General features: G+C 37.9%; 1 protein-coding gene across 1 annotated transcript; it reads left to right on the top strand.

Moving 5' to 3' along the window:
• The first annotated feature begins 265 nt into the window (after positions 1–265).
• LOC120952906 (general odorant-binding protein 45-like) lies at positions 266–1,208 on the top strand. The gene has a single exon (XM_040372476.2). It carries the CDS (start codon positions 266–268, stop codon positions 1,103–1,105), a length of 840 nt encoding a protein of 279 aa, XP_040228410.2. The 3' UTR covers positions 1,106–1,208.
• The last annotated feature ends 14,189 nt before the right edge of the window (positions 1,209–15,397 follow it).

Consider the following 15,397-nt stretch of genomic DNA (forward strand, 5'->3'; position numbering starts at 1 on the left):
CTGGTCGCCAGTACGTGACGTTCGGACGATCCCGCTATCCGTTCCCGATGCGCCCACAGTTTGCCAGTTGCTGATTTTTGAACCCGGAGTGCGTACGTGCTAATGACTCGTCTCGTAGTGGAATCGCATTCAAAGTGCACCGGATCGCCTATAAAGCACCCCGAAACAGCAAACAGGTGCGTTTAGTTATGAAACATTTCGAGCGTTGCACTACACCGCGGTAGGTTGTCGGAGCTGGAGCAAATCGTCGGCCATCGACCGAACGATGGTGTACTGGGCCTTGGGAACGGGGCTGCAGCTGTTGCTGCTGCTCCTCGTGCTCGGCGGTAGTGAACTCCAGGTTAAAGCGAAGGGTAGCCTCATACTGCGTTCCTTCGACGAAATGGTGCTCGAGTGTGCCGAGCTGATGTCGATCGTTCACTCCAAGCTGGCCAGGATACGATCAGGTGTGATGTTGCCGGATGAGGACACAAAGTGCTTGATTAGGTGCGTCGGTATTAGTGGACGGTTCTGGAATGACCACACGGGACTGCGCAAGGAGCTTTTGGCTCGATATTTTGTGACCGATCCAGCTGACGCTTACAATGTGAACCGCACGGAAACTTGTTTGCAGGAGCTGCCTGCTCTAGAGTTAAATCCTGAAAAGTGCTGTGGGTTAGCGTTTGAGTCCTTTCTGTGCTATTACTACAACTATGGAAACCTGCGGCAGGATAGTGTGTTCGTGCCACTCGACCATCTGCAGCTGCAGCATGTGACATCGCGTTGTATGGATGTGCATCAGATCACAACAGAGCAGCTCATGAGCCTCAGTGAAGGGGCAATGGACGCAAACGACAAAGTTCACTGTTTGGTGCGATGCATCGGACTCCAGACTGGTGTATATAGTGATCGCGAAGGTGTCAGTATCGATCGGCTCTATGCTCAGTACGGTGAAGGTCATTGTGAGAAAGAGTTCAAAACACACGCTGTCGAATGTATCACTAAGCATAGAGAACTTGCGTATGGTAGTCCCTGCAAACGGGCGTACCATTTGCTGTACAAGTGTTTCGAAGACGTGCGCAACGTTATATCGGCCTATGAGTTACCAGATTCGGATGGAAATTAGTCTCGGGATAGGTTCAAGGCACACACAATTACCAGTACAACACAGAAATTCCCGAATGCAAGAACGTAGGATCTCTACAATACTTATGTATCAAATCGTGCGAATCGAGTTGGAGTACGTGATTAGTTAATCGATTCCTATGGCATATACTGAGAATCGTATTACATCGGTGGGTTAGAGTGTATGAAAAAGAGAAGGTAAAGATTAAGACTAAAATAAAATTTGCATGCCGTGATCAGCATAAAATACTAAACAATCAATTGAGAGTAATACAAGAAAGCAAAACGAAACGAAACAAAAAGAAAGTTTTCTAGGGCAAGAATAAAAGTTCAAACTAGAATAATTAAACTTGTCTTGTAAAAAGTTGCAGTATTTTCGACAGTATTTTGCAGTCAGTATCGTTATACATTACAATCAAATCCAATGAATAAAAATTAAAATCAAATTGAAATTATATCTACAATTCAAAAATACATTCAGACTTCTTATTTGGCGATATAACCATAATCAGTCTTGGCCTACCTACAAGGAAGCAAGGAAACTAGGAAACAAGAATCATTTCTCTACTTTATTATTTACAAAGGATTTGAGGAGAGATGAATAACCTGTAAATTTGAAAAAAATTAAATCTTGTCGATAGCAATCGTCTATAATATTATTCTTTCAAAGTTATTGCAAATAACAGCAACTTACACGTTATCTGAAGTTCAAGAACATGTGTTAGACTTTAAAAAACTGTTCAAGAAATACAAAGGTGGGTCTTCTCTTGATAAATGAAACTATGAAATTATGAATTATGAAACATAAATTAAATGGACTGTAATGGATTATTTGTTTTTTTTTTAAACAAGTAATAGGAACACGCTTGACGGTTGATATATTGTATGTGACATTAAGTCATCCATTATTTTTTGAATTATATACTTATTTTAGTTATGTCGGTTATATGTTCTACTCCCTTTGGCTATATGTTCCATTGCGTTGTTTACGTGATAGACCTTCAATTTTCATCCCTCATTGCCGTTCAGTTTTTCTTCTTTCAACCAAAATCATAGGCTTTTCGATTTCCATATACCTTTATCAACATTCCGTACACGTCTGTTTGAAAACTCATGGATCGTCCTTCCTGTGCACGTTTTTTTGAAGACCTTAGTCCTTTCTCTCTTTCCCTAGTATTTAAGAAACTAAATATTGAGAAAACCATGGAGACAAGCAATCAATTAATAGTAAGCAAATGAATTAATCATAAGATAAATTAAAAAAAAAGAATTAAAAAATAAATCGATCTATAAACAAAAAACTAGATAAATTAATGCATATATAAATAAATAAATAATGAAATAAATAAAAAATGAAATAAAATAATAAATAAATAAATAAATAAATAAATAAATAAATAAATAAATAAATAAATAAATAAATAAATAAATAAATATATAAATAAATAAATAAATAAATAAGTAAATTAAATAATAAATAAATAAATAAATAAATAAATAAACAAACAAATAAATAAATAAATTAATTAATAAATAAAAAAATAAATAAATAAATAAATAAATAATGAATATACAAAAATAAATAAAAAGATAAATAAACAACAAATATACAAAAAAAAACAAATAAATAAATAAATAAATAAATAAATACAGTGGAACCCTGAAACGTGGTAATATTTTTTAAGCACTTTAGTTTTTAGTTAACAACATATCCGTCACGAGATCAAGCCCCGAAAGTACCGTACACCCATACGTAGGACTGACTATCCTACTATGGGCAATCAATAAGTCCCTAAAGGTTCAACTAACAGACATCGGTGGTTGTGGAAAAGAAGGAGGAGATAATTTCTCAAACATTATTTGTAGTAGCTTGAATGCTACCGAAGTATAGGAATCATTTAGAATAAAAATCTAATTACAAAAAATAAGCTTTTAACGAATCCTGAACGCTTCGTGCCTTAGAAGCAATCAACAGTACCTTAGTACCTAGTACGTGGTCTAGTTTCTGCAACCCTTTTTTTCAATTCACAATTGGCCATTAAGCTTCCGTGACTTTGTTTATCAGATTGCAAGTATTTATTTTTCGTGAGTTTGAATCAAGTATGCAAATACGACAACGGACATTGATCGTTCGCCCACCGTGTGGCCCTGCCCTGCCATGCGGCAACACATCGAAAAGGTCGCTATCGTACTATCCCCTGATCCCGCAGCCGATCAATTCGATGAGTGGAGCGAGCGAGCGAGTCGATAAAAAAAAGCTCGGTGTCAGTCTATTTGCTTGGAGCATAATTGATTGAGAACGTCCAACGACGAGAAGCTGCCTTTCGTGTACTTACCTTATTTGAAATTGGTTTCGATTGATGTTCGTCCATCCCTTTGGTGAGGCTTGCATCCCGCTCAAACGATCCATGGGCTGAAACGGGACTATAGGAAGGGCGACAAGGAGCAACTGCCCCTCTGTGTCTCTGGCGGGGCCTGAAGCGACATTTAAACGAAACCGACGGCAATCGATAGTGACAATCGACTTCCATTCTGACACTGGTGCAGCAGCAGCAGATCACTACGGGAGCGTGAGGGAAGGGTACGAATGGTTCGCCCACGGTTATGCTCCTACCAACCCAGCGGGCTACCAGCTCACAAAACTATCAATACACATACACACACACCCGTCCACCTATAGCAGCGCTCCCTGAAATTACCCTGAGGCACGGGCGAAGAAGATTGGCAGCCCTTACCGGCAGTACCATGGGGTGAGGGGGAAATATACACCTCCCCGGATCACTCACGTAGTGAGTGTGACTTGCGGAGCTCGGAATTTGTTTTGCCTTTGCACGAGCCCTCGATACCTTGATCCAGTGCGGGGATCGCGCGAATGAAGGAACGTACCGGGTTGGGGGCAACATCAAGAACCAATCAATCTTTTAATAGTTCGATCACGATTTTTCGTCCAGCAAACAATCCGATTCGGATTCGGATTGTGGCCCGATCCGGTGCATAGCGATGGTAGGGGGCACGGGAGCACACGAGAAACTCTAGCTTCGTTTTGTTTCATTATTATTCATTGTTGTACGGAGAGCGTGGTTGGTGCTTAGTTCGCGTCGAGTTTTCTTTTCTTTTACCCGGTTCACTTATCTCCCTCTAAACGTACCACCACCGTTCGTTAGAAGTTAGTCAAGAAAAATCACTCAACTTCTGCTCTACGTGCAGCCTCCACCGGGTGATGCGGTGCAGCTTTCCAGCTGCTTGTCTTCTGGGCCGGCGAACAAAACAAAGTTCCAGATAAAACTAACACCGGCAGCATGCTATTGGCGGAGCAGGGGCCAAAAGTTTCGCCGAGGAAGTACACGCGGTAGCATTAAGGCGTGAAAAAACAACCCGAAATCCGATGCGAACAATCAATAAGTTTGACTGATTGTTCGACGCGCAGCAGGCGATTGTGGGTGATGTTGTGCTGATTCACCAACGGTACAATAGCCGAAAAAGGCTAGGAGTCTTTAACCCAATGTCACAAGGTCAGGGATAAGTTTTCATGAGCCATGCTGATTGCTCGAAACAAGAATAGACCTAATGCTTTGAAATGGAATGAATGGGAAAGGTAGGAACTTAAAGATAACCATGATGTGCTGACGCATTTTCGTCTTGTTTTAGGGAAACCGTCGTTAACGCATGGTAATGTATTCGTTTATAAAATGCATGGCAGTGATTTAATATGCATTTTTGAAAATGAAGCACTACTCAGTTCATAGTTAGTAAGTAAAAAGTAAACACTTTCTTCAGCATGAGTATCACGGTAAATGCATGGAGATTACTAAATTACGTTTATTACACATCAGGGTTTTTAAAAAAATATCAAGCCTAAATATTGTATATATGATTCATATAACAACTTAAACCACACAGAGTTTACATGAACAGATGTAGACAATTTTTGCTAATATTCAATGAATTTTGCAGGAAATGTACAGATTTTCTCAAATATTTAGTTTTGCACGGCTCTGATTCTTAGCGCATTGAATATCAATAACCATCCATCTTGTGTTAAAGAATATTGATGAAATATGATATTCGTTTACTTTAAATTGGGTTATTTTAGTTGGTTTGAAAATGTTTATAGCGAATGGGCAATGGAAAAATGTAGCTATTAATAAGTTCAAAATTGTAGAAATCATGCAGCACATTAATATTAGTAGCACATACGTAAATATTGTTTTCATGAATTTTAACAGTCAAAACTCATAGTTTTTATGTGGGAAAAGAATAACAAAAATGTCATTTGTCTAGCATCATATTACAAAACAATGACTAAGAATGGAGAGTTTTGAATTTGTTGAAAAATTAAAGGCAAACTTTTACCGAATTTCTATAGGATGTGAGAATTTCTTTGCATGCGAAATATGAAACACATGCGTTATCATTAGTTTTTCAATACTGCTTTGTTCATTAGTTTCATTATTTAAATTAGAAATCATCATTAAACATATGTATATATATATATATATATAGATATATATATATATATATATATATATATATATATATATATATATATATATATATATATATATATATATATATATATATATATATATATATATCTTCTTCTTCTTTGGCTCAACAACCGATGTAGGTCAAGGCCTGCCTGTACCCACTTGTGGGCTTGGCTTTCAGTGACTAATTGATTTCCCCCCATAGCAGGATAGTCAATCCTACGTATGGCGGCAAGGTCTATTTGGGGATCGAACCCATGATATAAATATATATTTATATATATATATATATATATATATATATATATATATATATATATATATATATATATATATATATATATATATATATATATATATATATATATATATATATATATATATATATATATATATATATATATATATATATATATATAGTAATAGATAGTGTGTTTATTATTATATGTTTACATATAAAACGTTCAATCACACCTCACCATCATATAAAAACCTTATTCAACTGACGTGTTGCGCTGTCAGTTTGATGATAAACGCAGGCTCCTCAATAAAGTCATTATTATTCCGATCGTTAAAGAGAAAGGACACAAACACAACACCCACGACTTGTAATTGGCGCAGCCGGTAGTCGTTGATTAGAAAAAAAAACAGTGCTAGTGAGCCGTAATACGCTTACGTAGTTTGTCCGGATTTGTAGCTACTACAAGATAGGGTTACGTATTCATCTCCGTGCAATTTTAAAAGTGCGGACGATTTGTGGCAACGCCGTTTTCTGTTCATCGACAGGACCATCCTCTTCTCCCTTTTTCATCACCAAACGTCGGATTGAGGTTAGGATCCTCACGTGTTCTTCAACACCAACACACAGGTAAGCAAACTTTTGGTTTTCAATTTCTCTTGTTTGTCTGAGTGACAGAGATAGAAAAACTTTTGCTACTGTGTTTCGGATAGTCACTATAAAATAGAACTATTCGATTTCTTAAATTTGAAAAATTAAAAACGTGTTCTTAGAGAGACGTTTATAACCGAAGCATTTTATGTGGAGAAATTCAACCATTGAGGCTTTCTGTTCGGATACAGATTCAATATCGAACGATTCCGGCAGCCTCTCATACGTGCCCACCAATGTTGATATTCCTCTCGAGCGCTTATCTTTAACCGATAACATGGAACAAATACAGGCGCAACTTGAGCAGCTTACGCATCTCGTACAGACTCTCGCTGTCTCTCACGAGCAACAGTCTCAAAAAATACTCTCACTTGAGAGTAATACTCAGCAGGCTAGTAGTAGTGTAGCGAGTAGCGTAGCGCAGGGCGCTAACCTTAGCGTTAATTTGGATGCCTTTTATAAAATCCCTGACCCGATAAAGGCAGTCCCTGTGTACGATGGAAACAAAAAACAGCTTTTTGCATGGCTTAAAACAGCAGAGAACGCACTGAACATTTTTAAGGGAAACGTGCATTATGCCGTTTACCAAATGTATGAGGATGCTATAAGCAACAAAATACAGGGGCGTGCAAAAGATGCATTGTGCTTAGAAGGTAACCCTACTGATTTTCAAGATATCAAAGGGATTTTGACAAAAACTTTCAGCGATAGATATGATCTATCAACGCACATGTGCCAATTATGGCATAATAAAATGAACAATAGTACCAATTTAAAAGGCTATTACATGCAGACAAAAGAATTAATACAAAAAATTAAGCAAATAGCAAGGCAAAACGAAAAATATAATGAGAGCTGGTCAGCTATAAACCACTTCATTGACGAAACAAGCCTAGCTGCATTTATTGCAGGGTTACATGAACCATATTTTGGTTATGTACAAGCAGCACGACCTGAGGATTTGGAAGGGGCATATGCGTTTTTATGCAAGCTGAAATCCAACGAGTCCACAGCACAAAATTCAAATGTTAGAAAAGTGACCGAAACAAAGCATTACACTTCACACAATGAAGGTTTGCAGAAGCGATTTGATTGCAACGCAAATAGACCAAGGATGACAAATCAAGCTTCGACATCGAGTTTCATGAACCGTAACACGAGAAACGTGCACTCTTCTAATAGGGATTCTCCAGTTCCAATGGAAACTGAGTCTAGTAGAACAAGATTAACCTTGAATCAAAAAAATTTGAATACAACCGAAACATTCAATTCAAATTGTCCACGAAATTTTGAAAATGAGGAGGATGATATTTTGGTAAATTTTTGGGAAGCTGTAGAAACAACTTTACCGATTTAGATTTTCTTCCATACATAACAGGGACACATCCTAAAACTTCTCAACGGTTTAAATTACTTTTGGATAGCGGTGCAAATAAGAATATTTTGAAACCGGGAATAATTCAGTCATTACAACCTGTTAATACCGTAATAAAAAATGCATCAGGTTGCCATAATGTTTCACAAAAAGGGTCAATAAATTTGCTTGGACCAGAATTGCCAAATCAAATGTACTATGAATATGATTTCCATAAATTTTTTGATGGAATTATTGGATCGCAATATTTAGCTAGATGCAATTCTATAATTAACTATAGCAACGAAACAGTTACTATCGCTGGTAAAATTATTCCATTTGTTAAATATTTTCCAACCAACAAATTTTTCCATCACATAGTTTCAATCGACACTTTAGAAAATGGTGATTGGTTTGTTCCATGTCATCAATTACTCTGTAATAATCTTATAATAGAACCTGGGCTCTACAAATCAGAAAATAATAAGTCCATCGTAAATATTATAAGCCAATCCCATATTGCACCAACAATTACAACCAGTTTTCATCTAAATGTAAATAATTTTGAAACAATTAACCCCATTCCATTAAAGGTCGATGAGCCACTCAATAAAAAAGCAGTAGAAATTTTGATAAGGTCGGACCATTTGACACCTTATGAAAAAGATAATCTTTTTGATGTAATATTGAATAACCAACAAGTACTCCTTAAGAGAAATGAAAAACTTTCTTCAACAACCGTAGTTAAACATAAAATTATAACTAAAGACGATGAGCCAACGTACAGCAAAACTTATAGATTTCCAAATCATTTTAAAAAAGACGTAGAAGAGCAAATCTTAGAAATGCTCGAAGATGGAGTAATTATTCCCTCGAATAGTCCATATTCGTCTCCCATTTGGGTAGTTCCCAAAAAACCGGATGCTTCACAAAAAAGGAAAATAAGAGTCGTAATAGATTTTCGCAAACTGAATGAAAAAACTATTAATGATAAATACCCTATTCCCCAGATAGAGGAAATCTTGGACAGTTTGGGAAAATCTACATACTTCTCGACATTAGATCTGAAATCTGGCTTCCACCAGATAGAAATGGACCCTGCACATCGCGAAAAAACGGCCTTCTCGACATCTCAGGGACACTTCGAGTTCACGAGGATGCCGTTCGGGTTAAAAAATGCCCCAGCGACGTTTCAACGTGCAATGAACCATGTACTAAGAGGATACATAGGATCGATTTGTTTTGTCTACTTAGACGATATTATTATAATTGGTAATAATTTAACATCACATTTAGAAAACCTGGATAAAGTGTTGAAAAGATTAGCAGCTTGTAATTTAAAAATTCAAGTAAACAAATGTGAATTTCTGAAAAGAGAAACAGAGTTCCTAGGTCATTTAATAACTCAAGATGGAATAAGACCTAATCCCGATAAAATTAAAAAAATCCTCGATTGGAGTCTACCTATGAATCAAAAGGAAATCAAACAATTCCTAGGGCTTACTGGTTATTACCGTAAGTTTGTGAAAGACTATGCTAGATTAACAAGACCCCTTTCAAAATGTTTAAAGCAAGGTGCTAAAGTAGCGTATGACGAGGAAGATTATAAAAAGGCATTTGAAGAGCTAAAACATATTATTGCTTCTGATCAAGTCCTTGCTTATCCGGACTTTGAACTGCCCTTCATTCTCACTACAGACGCAAGCAACTTTGCATTGGGAGCGGTTTTGTCTCAAGTTCAAGATAATTGCGAACGGCCTATAGCATTTTCTAGTAGAACACTGAATAGTACAGAATCCAACTATCCAGCAACAGAGAAAGAGGCCCTAGCTATAATTTGGGCGGTTAAAAAGTTTAAGCCCTACCTTTACGGGAAAAAGTTTACGTTAATCACGGACCATAAACCTCTTACGTTTATAAAAACATCTTTCAAAAATTCGAAAATACTGAATTGGCGTTTAGAGCTAGAAAACTTCGACTATGAAGTTAAATACAAAGAAGGAAAAACTAATGTGGTAGCAGATGCGTTGAGCAGGAGGACTGACCCTGACAAATCTATACGAGATATTAATGCTTCCTCCATTTCAGACTCGCCAAGAAGTGGAACAAACCGAAGTAGCGAAACGATTCATTCTGGGGATATATCCGGCGATTACTTTGTTCACTACACAACAAGACCTGTAAATTTGTATCGCAATCAGCTTATATTCAAATTAGGAGACACAAATGCGATTGTTAAAGAAACACCATTTGTAAATTTTCAAAGAACTGTTATCACTCAGAACAATTTCGATTCAAGTAATGTCAGTTGGTTTTTAAGCATGTACCACAACGGAAAGCAGACCGCTATTTTTGCTGCAGAAAATCTTATGCAAACGATTCAGGAAACATTTAGTAGCCATAATTTCACAAAAGGTCATTTTGTAGTTACACCAAATATGGTAGAAGATGTAACAAGCATTGAGAGACAAAATTTTCTCGTTACATCGGAGCATGACAGAGCCCATAGAGGTATATGTGAAGTAGAATATCAGTTACGGCGATCATATTTCTTTCCCTGCATGCTAAAAATGATTAGAAGTTATGTTAACAGCTGTGAAATTTGTAGTAGTCATAAGTACGAACGCAAGCCTTACAATATAAAAATTTCACCCAGACCGATTACCCATAAACCATTAGATCGCGTTCATATGGATATTTATATCATTAATAAGTGTAGTTTCTTATCAATAATTGATTCATTTACAAAACATCTACAAATGATGTACCTTAAAAACAAGAACATAGTACAAGTTCAAAAGAAGTTATCTACTTATTTTTCAATCATAGGATTGCCTGAAGAAATCATAACAGACCATGAGACCACGTTTATGTCTGTCCAACTAAAAAGTTTTTTGTCGTCGTTAGGAGTCTTGTTACAATATGCATCTTGTTCAGAATCGAATGGGCAAATTGAAAAAACACACTGCACAATAACAGAAATCATTAATACAAATAAGTATAAGTATGAAGGAGCAGATACAAGATCTTTAACAAAGATTGCTGTTACCCTTTACAACAATAGCGTGCATACGGCAACGAAATTTACACCCAACGAATTGTTGTTTAACAATTCTAATAGTGTGAATCCACCAGAAATATCTGGAAAAGCACAAATATTATTTGCTACGGCATATAAGAATATGACAAAAGCTGCCAAGCGCCAAACCAATAATAATGATTCAAAATGTGCTCCTCCAACATTGGAGGAAAGGGAAGCAGTGTTCATCATGCCTAATATAAGAACAAAGATGCAACCAAGAGCAACAAAACTCATTGTAAGAAACGTACTGGACAAAACATTTGAAAATGCTAGAGGAGTTAAAAGACATAAGCAAAAAATCAAGAGGTTGAAGAAGTACAATTAGCGAATTCTTTTGAACAAAATTTGAATATTGATAAACATACCATACTTTTCTAGTGAACGTAATTTAAAGGTACTTAATCACTTGAAACTAATAAAAAGCGAATGAAATTCTGTTGTAAGGCTGCGTAAGGTTAGGTAATACTAAGTTGACTTTATTATAACGTTTTTATACTGTCCTATTATCTTTGTACTGCCTATCCTAATCGGACGAGGACGCCCGAGCTTTACCCCCCGGAGAAGTAATAGATAGTGTGTTTATTATTATATGTTTACATATAAAACGTTCAATCACACCTCACCATCATATAAAAACCTTATTCAACTGACGTGTTGCACTGTCAGTTTGATGATAAACGCAGGCTCCTCAATAAAGTCATTATTATTCCGATCGTTAAAGAGAAAGGACACAAACACAACACCCACGACTTGTAATTATATATATATATATATATATATATATATATATATATATATATATATATATATATAGCCCAATAAACAATCTGTCCTTTTAATTAAGTTCTCGCAGCCAGACAGTAAAAATGTTTCGGGGATCTTTTGGCTTTCATTGTAAGGATAATGCTGGCAAAAAGTTTTCAATCTCCCATATTAACAGTGAAACCAAAACCGGTGGTCGGTGCACTGGCGCATCTACCGATTATGCTGATGTTATTCTGGCGCACACAATCTTGCAACCACTCAGCCACCGAAAGAGGGCGATGATTATGATGATCACACGTTTAAGGTCGAGTGGTCGAGTCTAGTATGAAGCGTTCCCAAACCGTCGGAAACTAACTTCCTTGTGTTTGGATAGTTTCCTTATCGTCGAACCACATGAGCAAAAACTGGACGAACTTCTCCGTCACCAACAAGTGGCTTCTTGCTCTAAACTACTTCTATCCCAGTTCAACGCACTTTCCTCTCAGTGGTGTTCGTATGTAAATGTAGCAATCTCGGAATTGGGGATGCCAAAACATTTTCAAACACATACATACAACCCTTCAAAGCCAGAAGAGTATGGGTGGGAAAGCTCAGACCAACCGGATGAATATTAGGATGGAGCAGTTCTCATTACGAAGCAAACTATGCAAATGAGCTAGAACCCATGTGAACCTCGACGTGTGGATTGATATATCTTACCACAAACACCACACTGAGACAAAAAGGTAGTCTCTAGATAAGATTTCAGTCATAAGATAACGTTTAAGTGTACTATATTTTCTGTTACAATGTCTCCTTCTTTTATTTTTGTAGCTGAGAGTGAAATGTTAAGTTTGTTAGTGTTCAACCATAGGACTCATTAAAAATTTCATGACATTTTTTGTTGGTCAGATACTTTTTCCTTGAATAAAACTTTGCTCAATCACATCGTTATAGTTTGTGTTTGTGCAAAGCTTTCCATGCCCCAAGTGCACCTCATCATATCTATTCGCCAAGATGCACTGCATCCAACGCAAAATGGACTCTCAACTATGTTGGACAGCTTAATGCCCGGTCTCATATGTACTGGTGGATTTCAGGTCAAAAAGAAATTTGCTGCTAGTATACGGGAGAAACTTTTCGGATGTGACAAATGCAAGCGGCTGACACTAGAAACACGAGACACATTCTACAAAACTTTCCTAGAATAGCTGGCGAGCCCGGTACGAGCATTGAAGAGGCAAAGTAAAATTGCTGGAACATCTCCGTAGCTGTATCTCAAAGAAAGTGCTCCCAATACAGTACAGAATGTCGCATTTGCACCAAATAAAACGACAAAATTACGATCGTGCGCGGAAAATGAGCGGAACGGACAGCGACTGGCTATGAAAAAATCCCTTCCACACAAAACCTGCTGTGCTTAGGCGTCCCGGGACCCGGGAAGGAGTTGCAAAGACGAAACGGACCGAACGGAAGCAGCTTAACAAATTGTATTATTTATGGCGCGACGGTGAGTTATGGAAAAAGTTTTCCTATTTTGGAAAATGTTTAATTTTCGTCAACTTCATTACGCGCGCACACGCCTGAAGTTTGAGCAAGAGGGAGAGTGAGTGCCTGCGCCCACACGCACGGTCCAAAACAGCCGAAGTCATACAAAATCATGAAAAAGTCTGCGCCCTTTTGCTCCGGCATCCTCGTGAAGTTTACCGAGCCGAACCGAATAGTTGTGTTCGATAAACATGTGTGCGTATCAGGTAGCAGCATTTGTACTGCTTACCTGCCGTAAGCCGCTGTGATACCGAGCGAGACGCATAGACAACGCATCAAAAGGACATGTGTAGCCGTGAGGAAATTTTTCTGTGTCTCTTTTGCCTTGTCCTTGCCTTTAGATCCTGATGAGTAAAGCATGCATACCTTTCGGGTACGTTCGGGGTATAAGCTCTGTCCCTCTCATGTTAATGGTGAAGATAGAATCGTATGCCATCAGCTCTGCCTTCGGGCGTGGGCAGGCCTGTGGACGCCGTTTGTTCGCAGGCAGTGAGAATGAGTGAGGAAATATTTCTCCGCCCTTTTCCCTCCCGTGCCAACAATGAACGACAATACATGCAAATGGACGGGATGCGCAAAAGGGATAATTTTGCTTAAGATGAAAACATAATATTTAACAGCTTAGCTGTCGGGCGTTTGATCGTGAGGTTGTGCAGAACAAGTGAATGTCGCTTGCACGGCAAGTGCAGCTTAGTGAAGCGCTGCTTGTGCATCATTGGGTATGGGATGGAAGGAAAGGTAGCATTAATTAACATACGAAAGACTCATGCACAACTAGACTTTAGGGAAGCATTCAAATATAGGCAACAATGTAAAAGACACACTAATACGTTTCATAAAGGCTACTGAATGTGCTAGGGTGGAGTGAGACGCTTTTTTAAGTATTTCTATGAAGATGGCACTCGAGAACTGCTTGAAAATGCAGCACGAAAAAATAAATATACAGCCCCAAACAACTCTAAGCTACTCGGCTCCCGGACTAGCAAGTAGATTATCTGGCACGCGGAGGGACTGCAATGACACTTGAAGAGTATTTTCCCCATAGAAAACTTCCAAGCTTCCGGGGACTTTATTTAAGTAATTTATTTTAGCCTGTAAATCCTATTACAAAACAAATGTCCCTTTCCCGGCCCACTTCGTCCAGAGATTCGGGGCGGACAAAGTTTTGTGCTATGCTATCGTCAATCGTCACCAGTGCGAAAGCGTCACCGTAAGGACGCATCATCAAGGGGGTGGACGGCGCATAATTTCACCCACACCGCCGTAGAGTCTCCACAGCGTCGAAGATTGAAGCGAAATTGGTCCCGGGCAAGATTGTTTCCACCATTGATACAGGAAATGGTGATTGTTGAGGGCGTGATTGCACGATCCGGCGGACCAAATGGGAGACGCAGTAAGAACTGAGAGAAAAAAAAACTAAACCAGAATATCCCTGACCGTTACCGAGCGGCAATCAGATCGAAGGAGCAAAAGTTGTCGTCGAAAAGGTAAGCTAGGTGTTTTTCTTTTTTTTCCTGCCATTTTCATGCTAAAGCAGTAAGTTCTTCTGATCCGATGGCAATGGTAACACATTTCGAGCAAAACTTTCCAGTTAATCTTCATCCTCGCATAGTCTCCCGGGGGGTTTTTTGGCCCCGACTCCTTCGCCGGTCCCCGGTTGGTAGTTTTTGGTTTTCTGATCGTTGGTGAATTATCACTAGGCTGGCGAATGGTGACCCGGAGAGTGATACACAGAAAGTTTATTTAAGAAAAACAAAAAAAGGAACTCTACAATAGTTGAATAAACTCTTCACACTGACAAGGCAAGGCTTGTGATTCCGGGAAGCCTGTGATCCTGAATGACTACTAGCAGGTTATTTAGAAACTTTCCTCATCACTGATAATTGTTCTCGTTCGCGTACTTTTAGCCCAAGATGACAGATATATATCATCACGACATACCGCAAAGTTTTTCTTTGCATCAAACAATAGAATTTTGGTAGTATGATTTATTCATAGAATGTAAAGATGTCAAAGAAATTGTAAACAAGAGTATTTTGAAGAATTTTGTTTCACAGTATTTTATTCTGTAATGGATCTAAGAAAGTTTGAATTCAACTAACATTAAATTATCTCCAATTAATTGAAAATTGAAATGCTGGCTTGGTTTTATTTCTAAATTTTATCTACGAAGATTTACAGAACATAAA

Source organism: Anopheles coluzzii, chromosome 2 (genome assembly GCF_943734685.1).
Source record: "Anopheles coluzzii chromosome 2, AcolN3, whole genome shotgun sequence".
In the NCBI taxonomy this organism is placed as follows: domain Eukaryota; kingdom Metazoa; phylum Arthropoda; class Insecta; order Diptera; family Culicidae; genus Anopheles; species Anopheles coluzzii.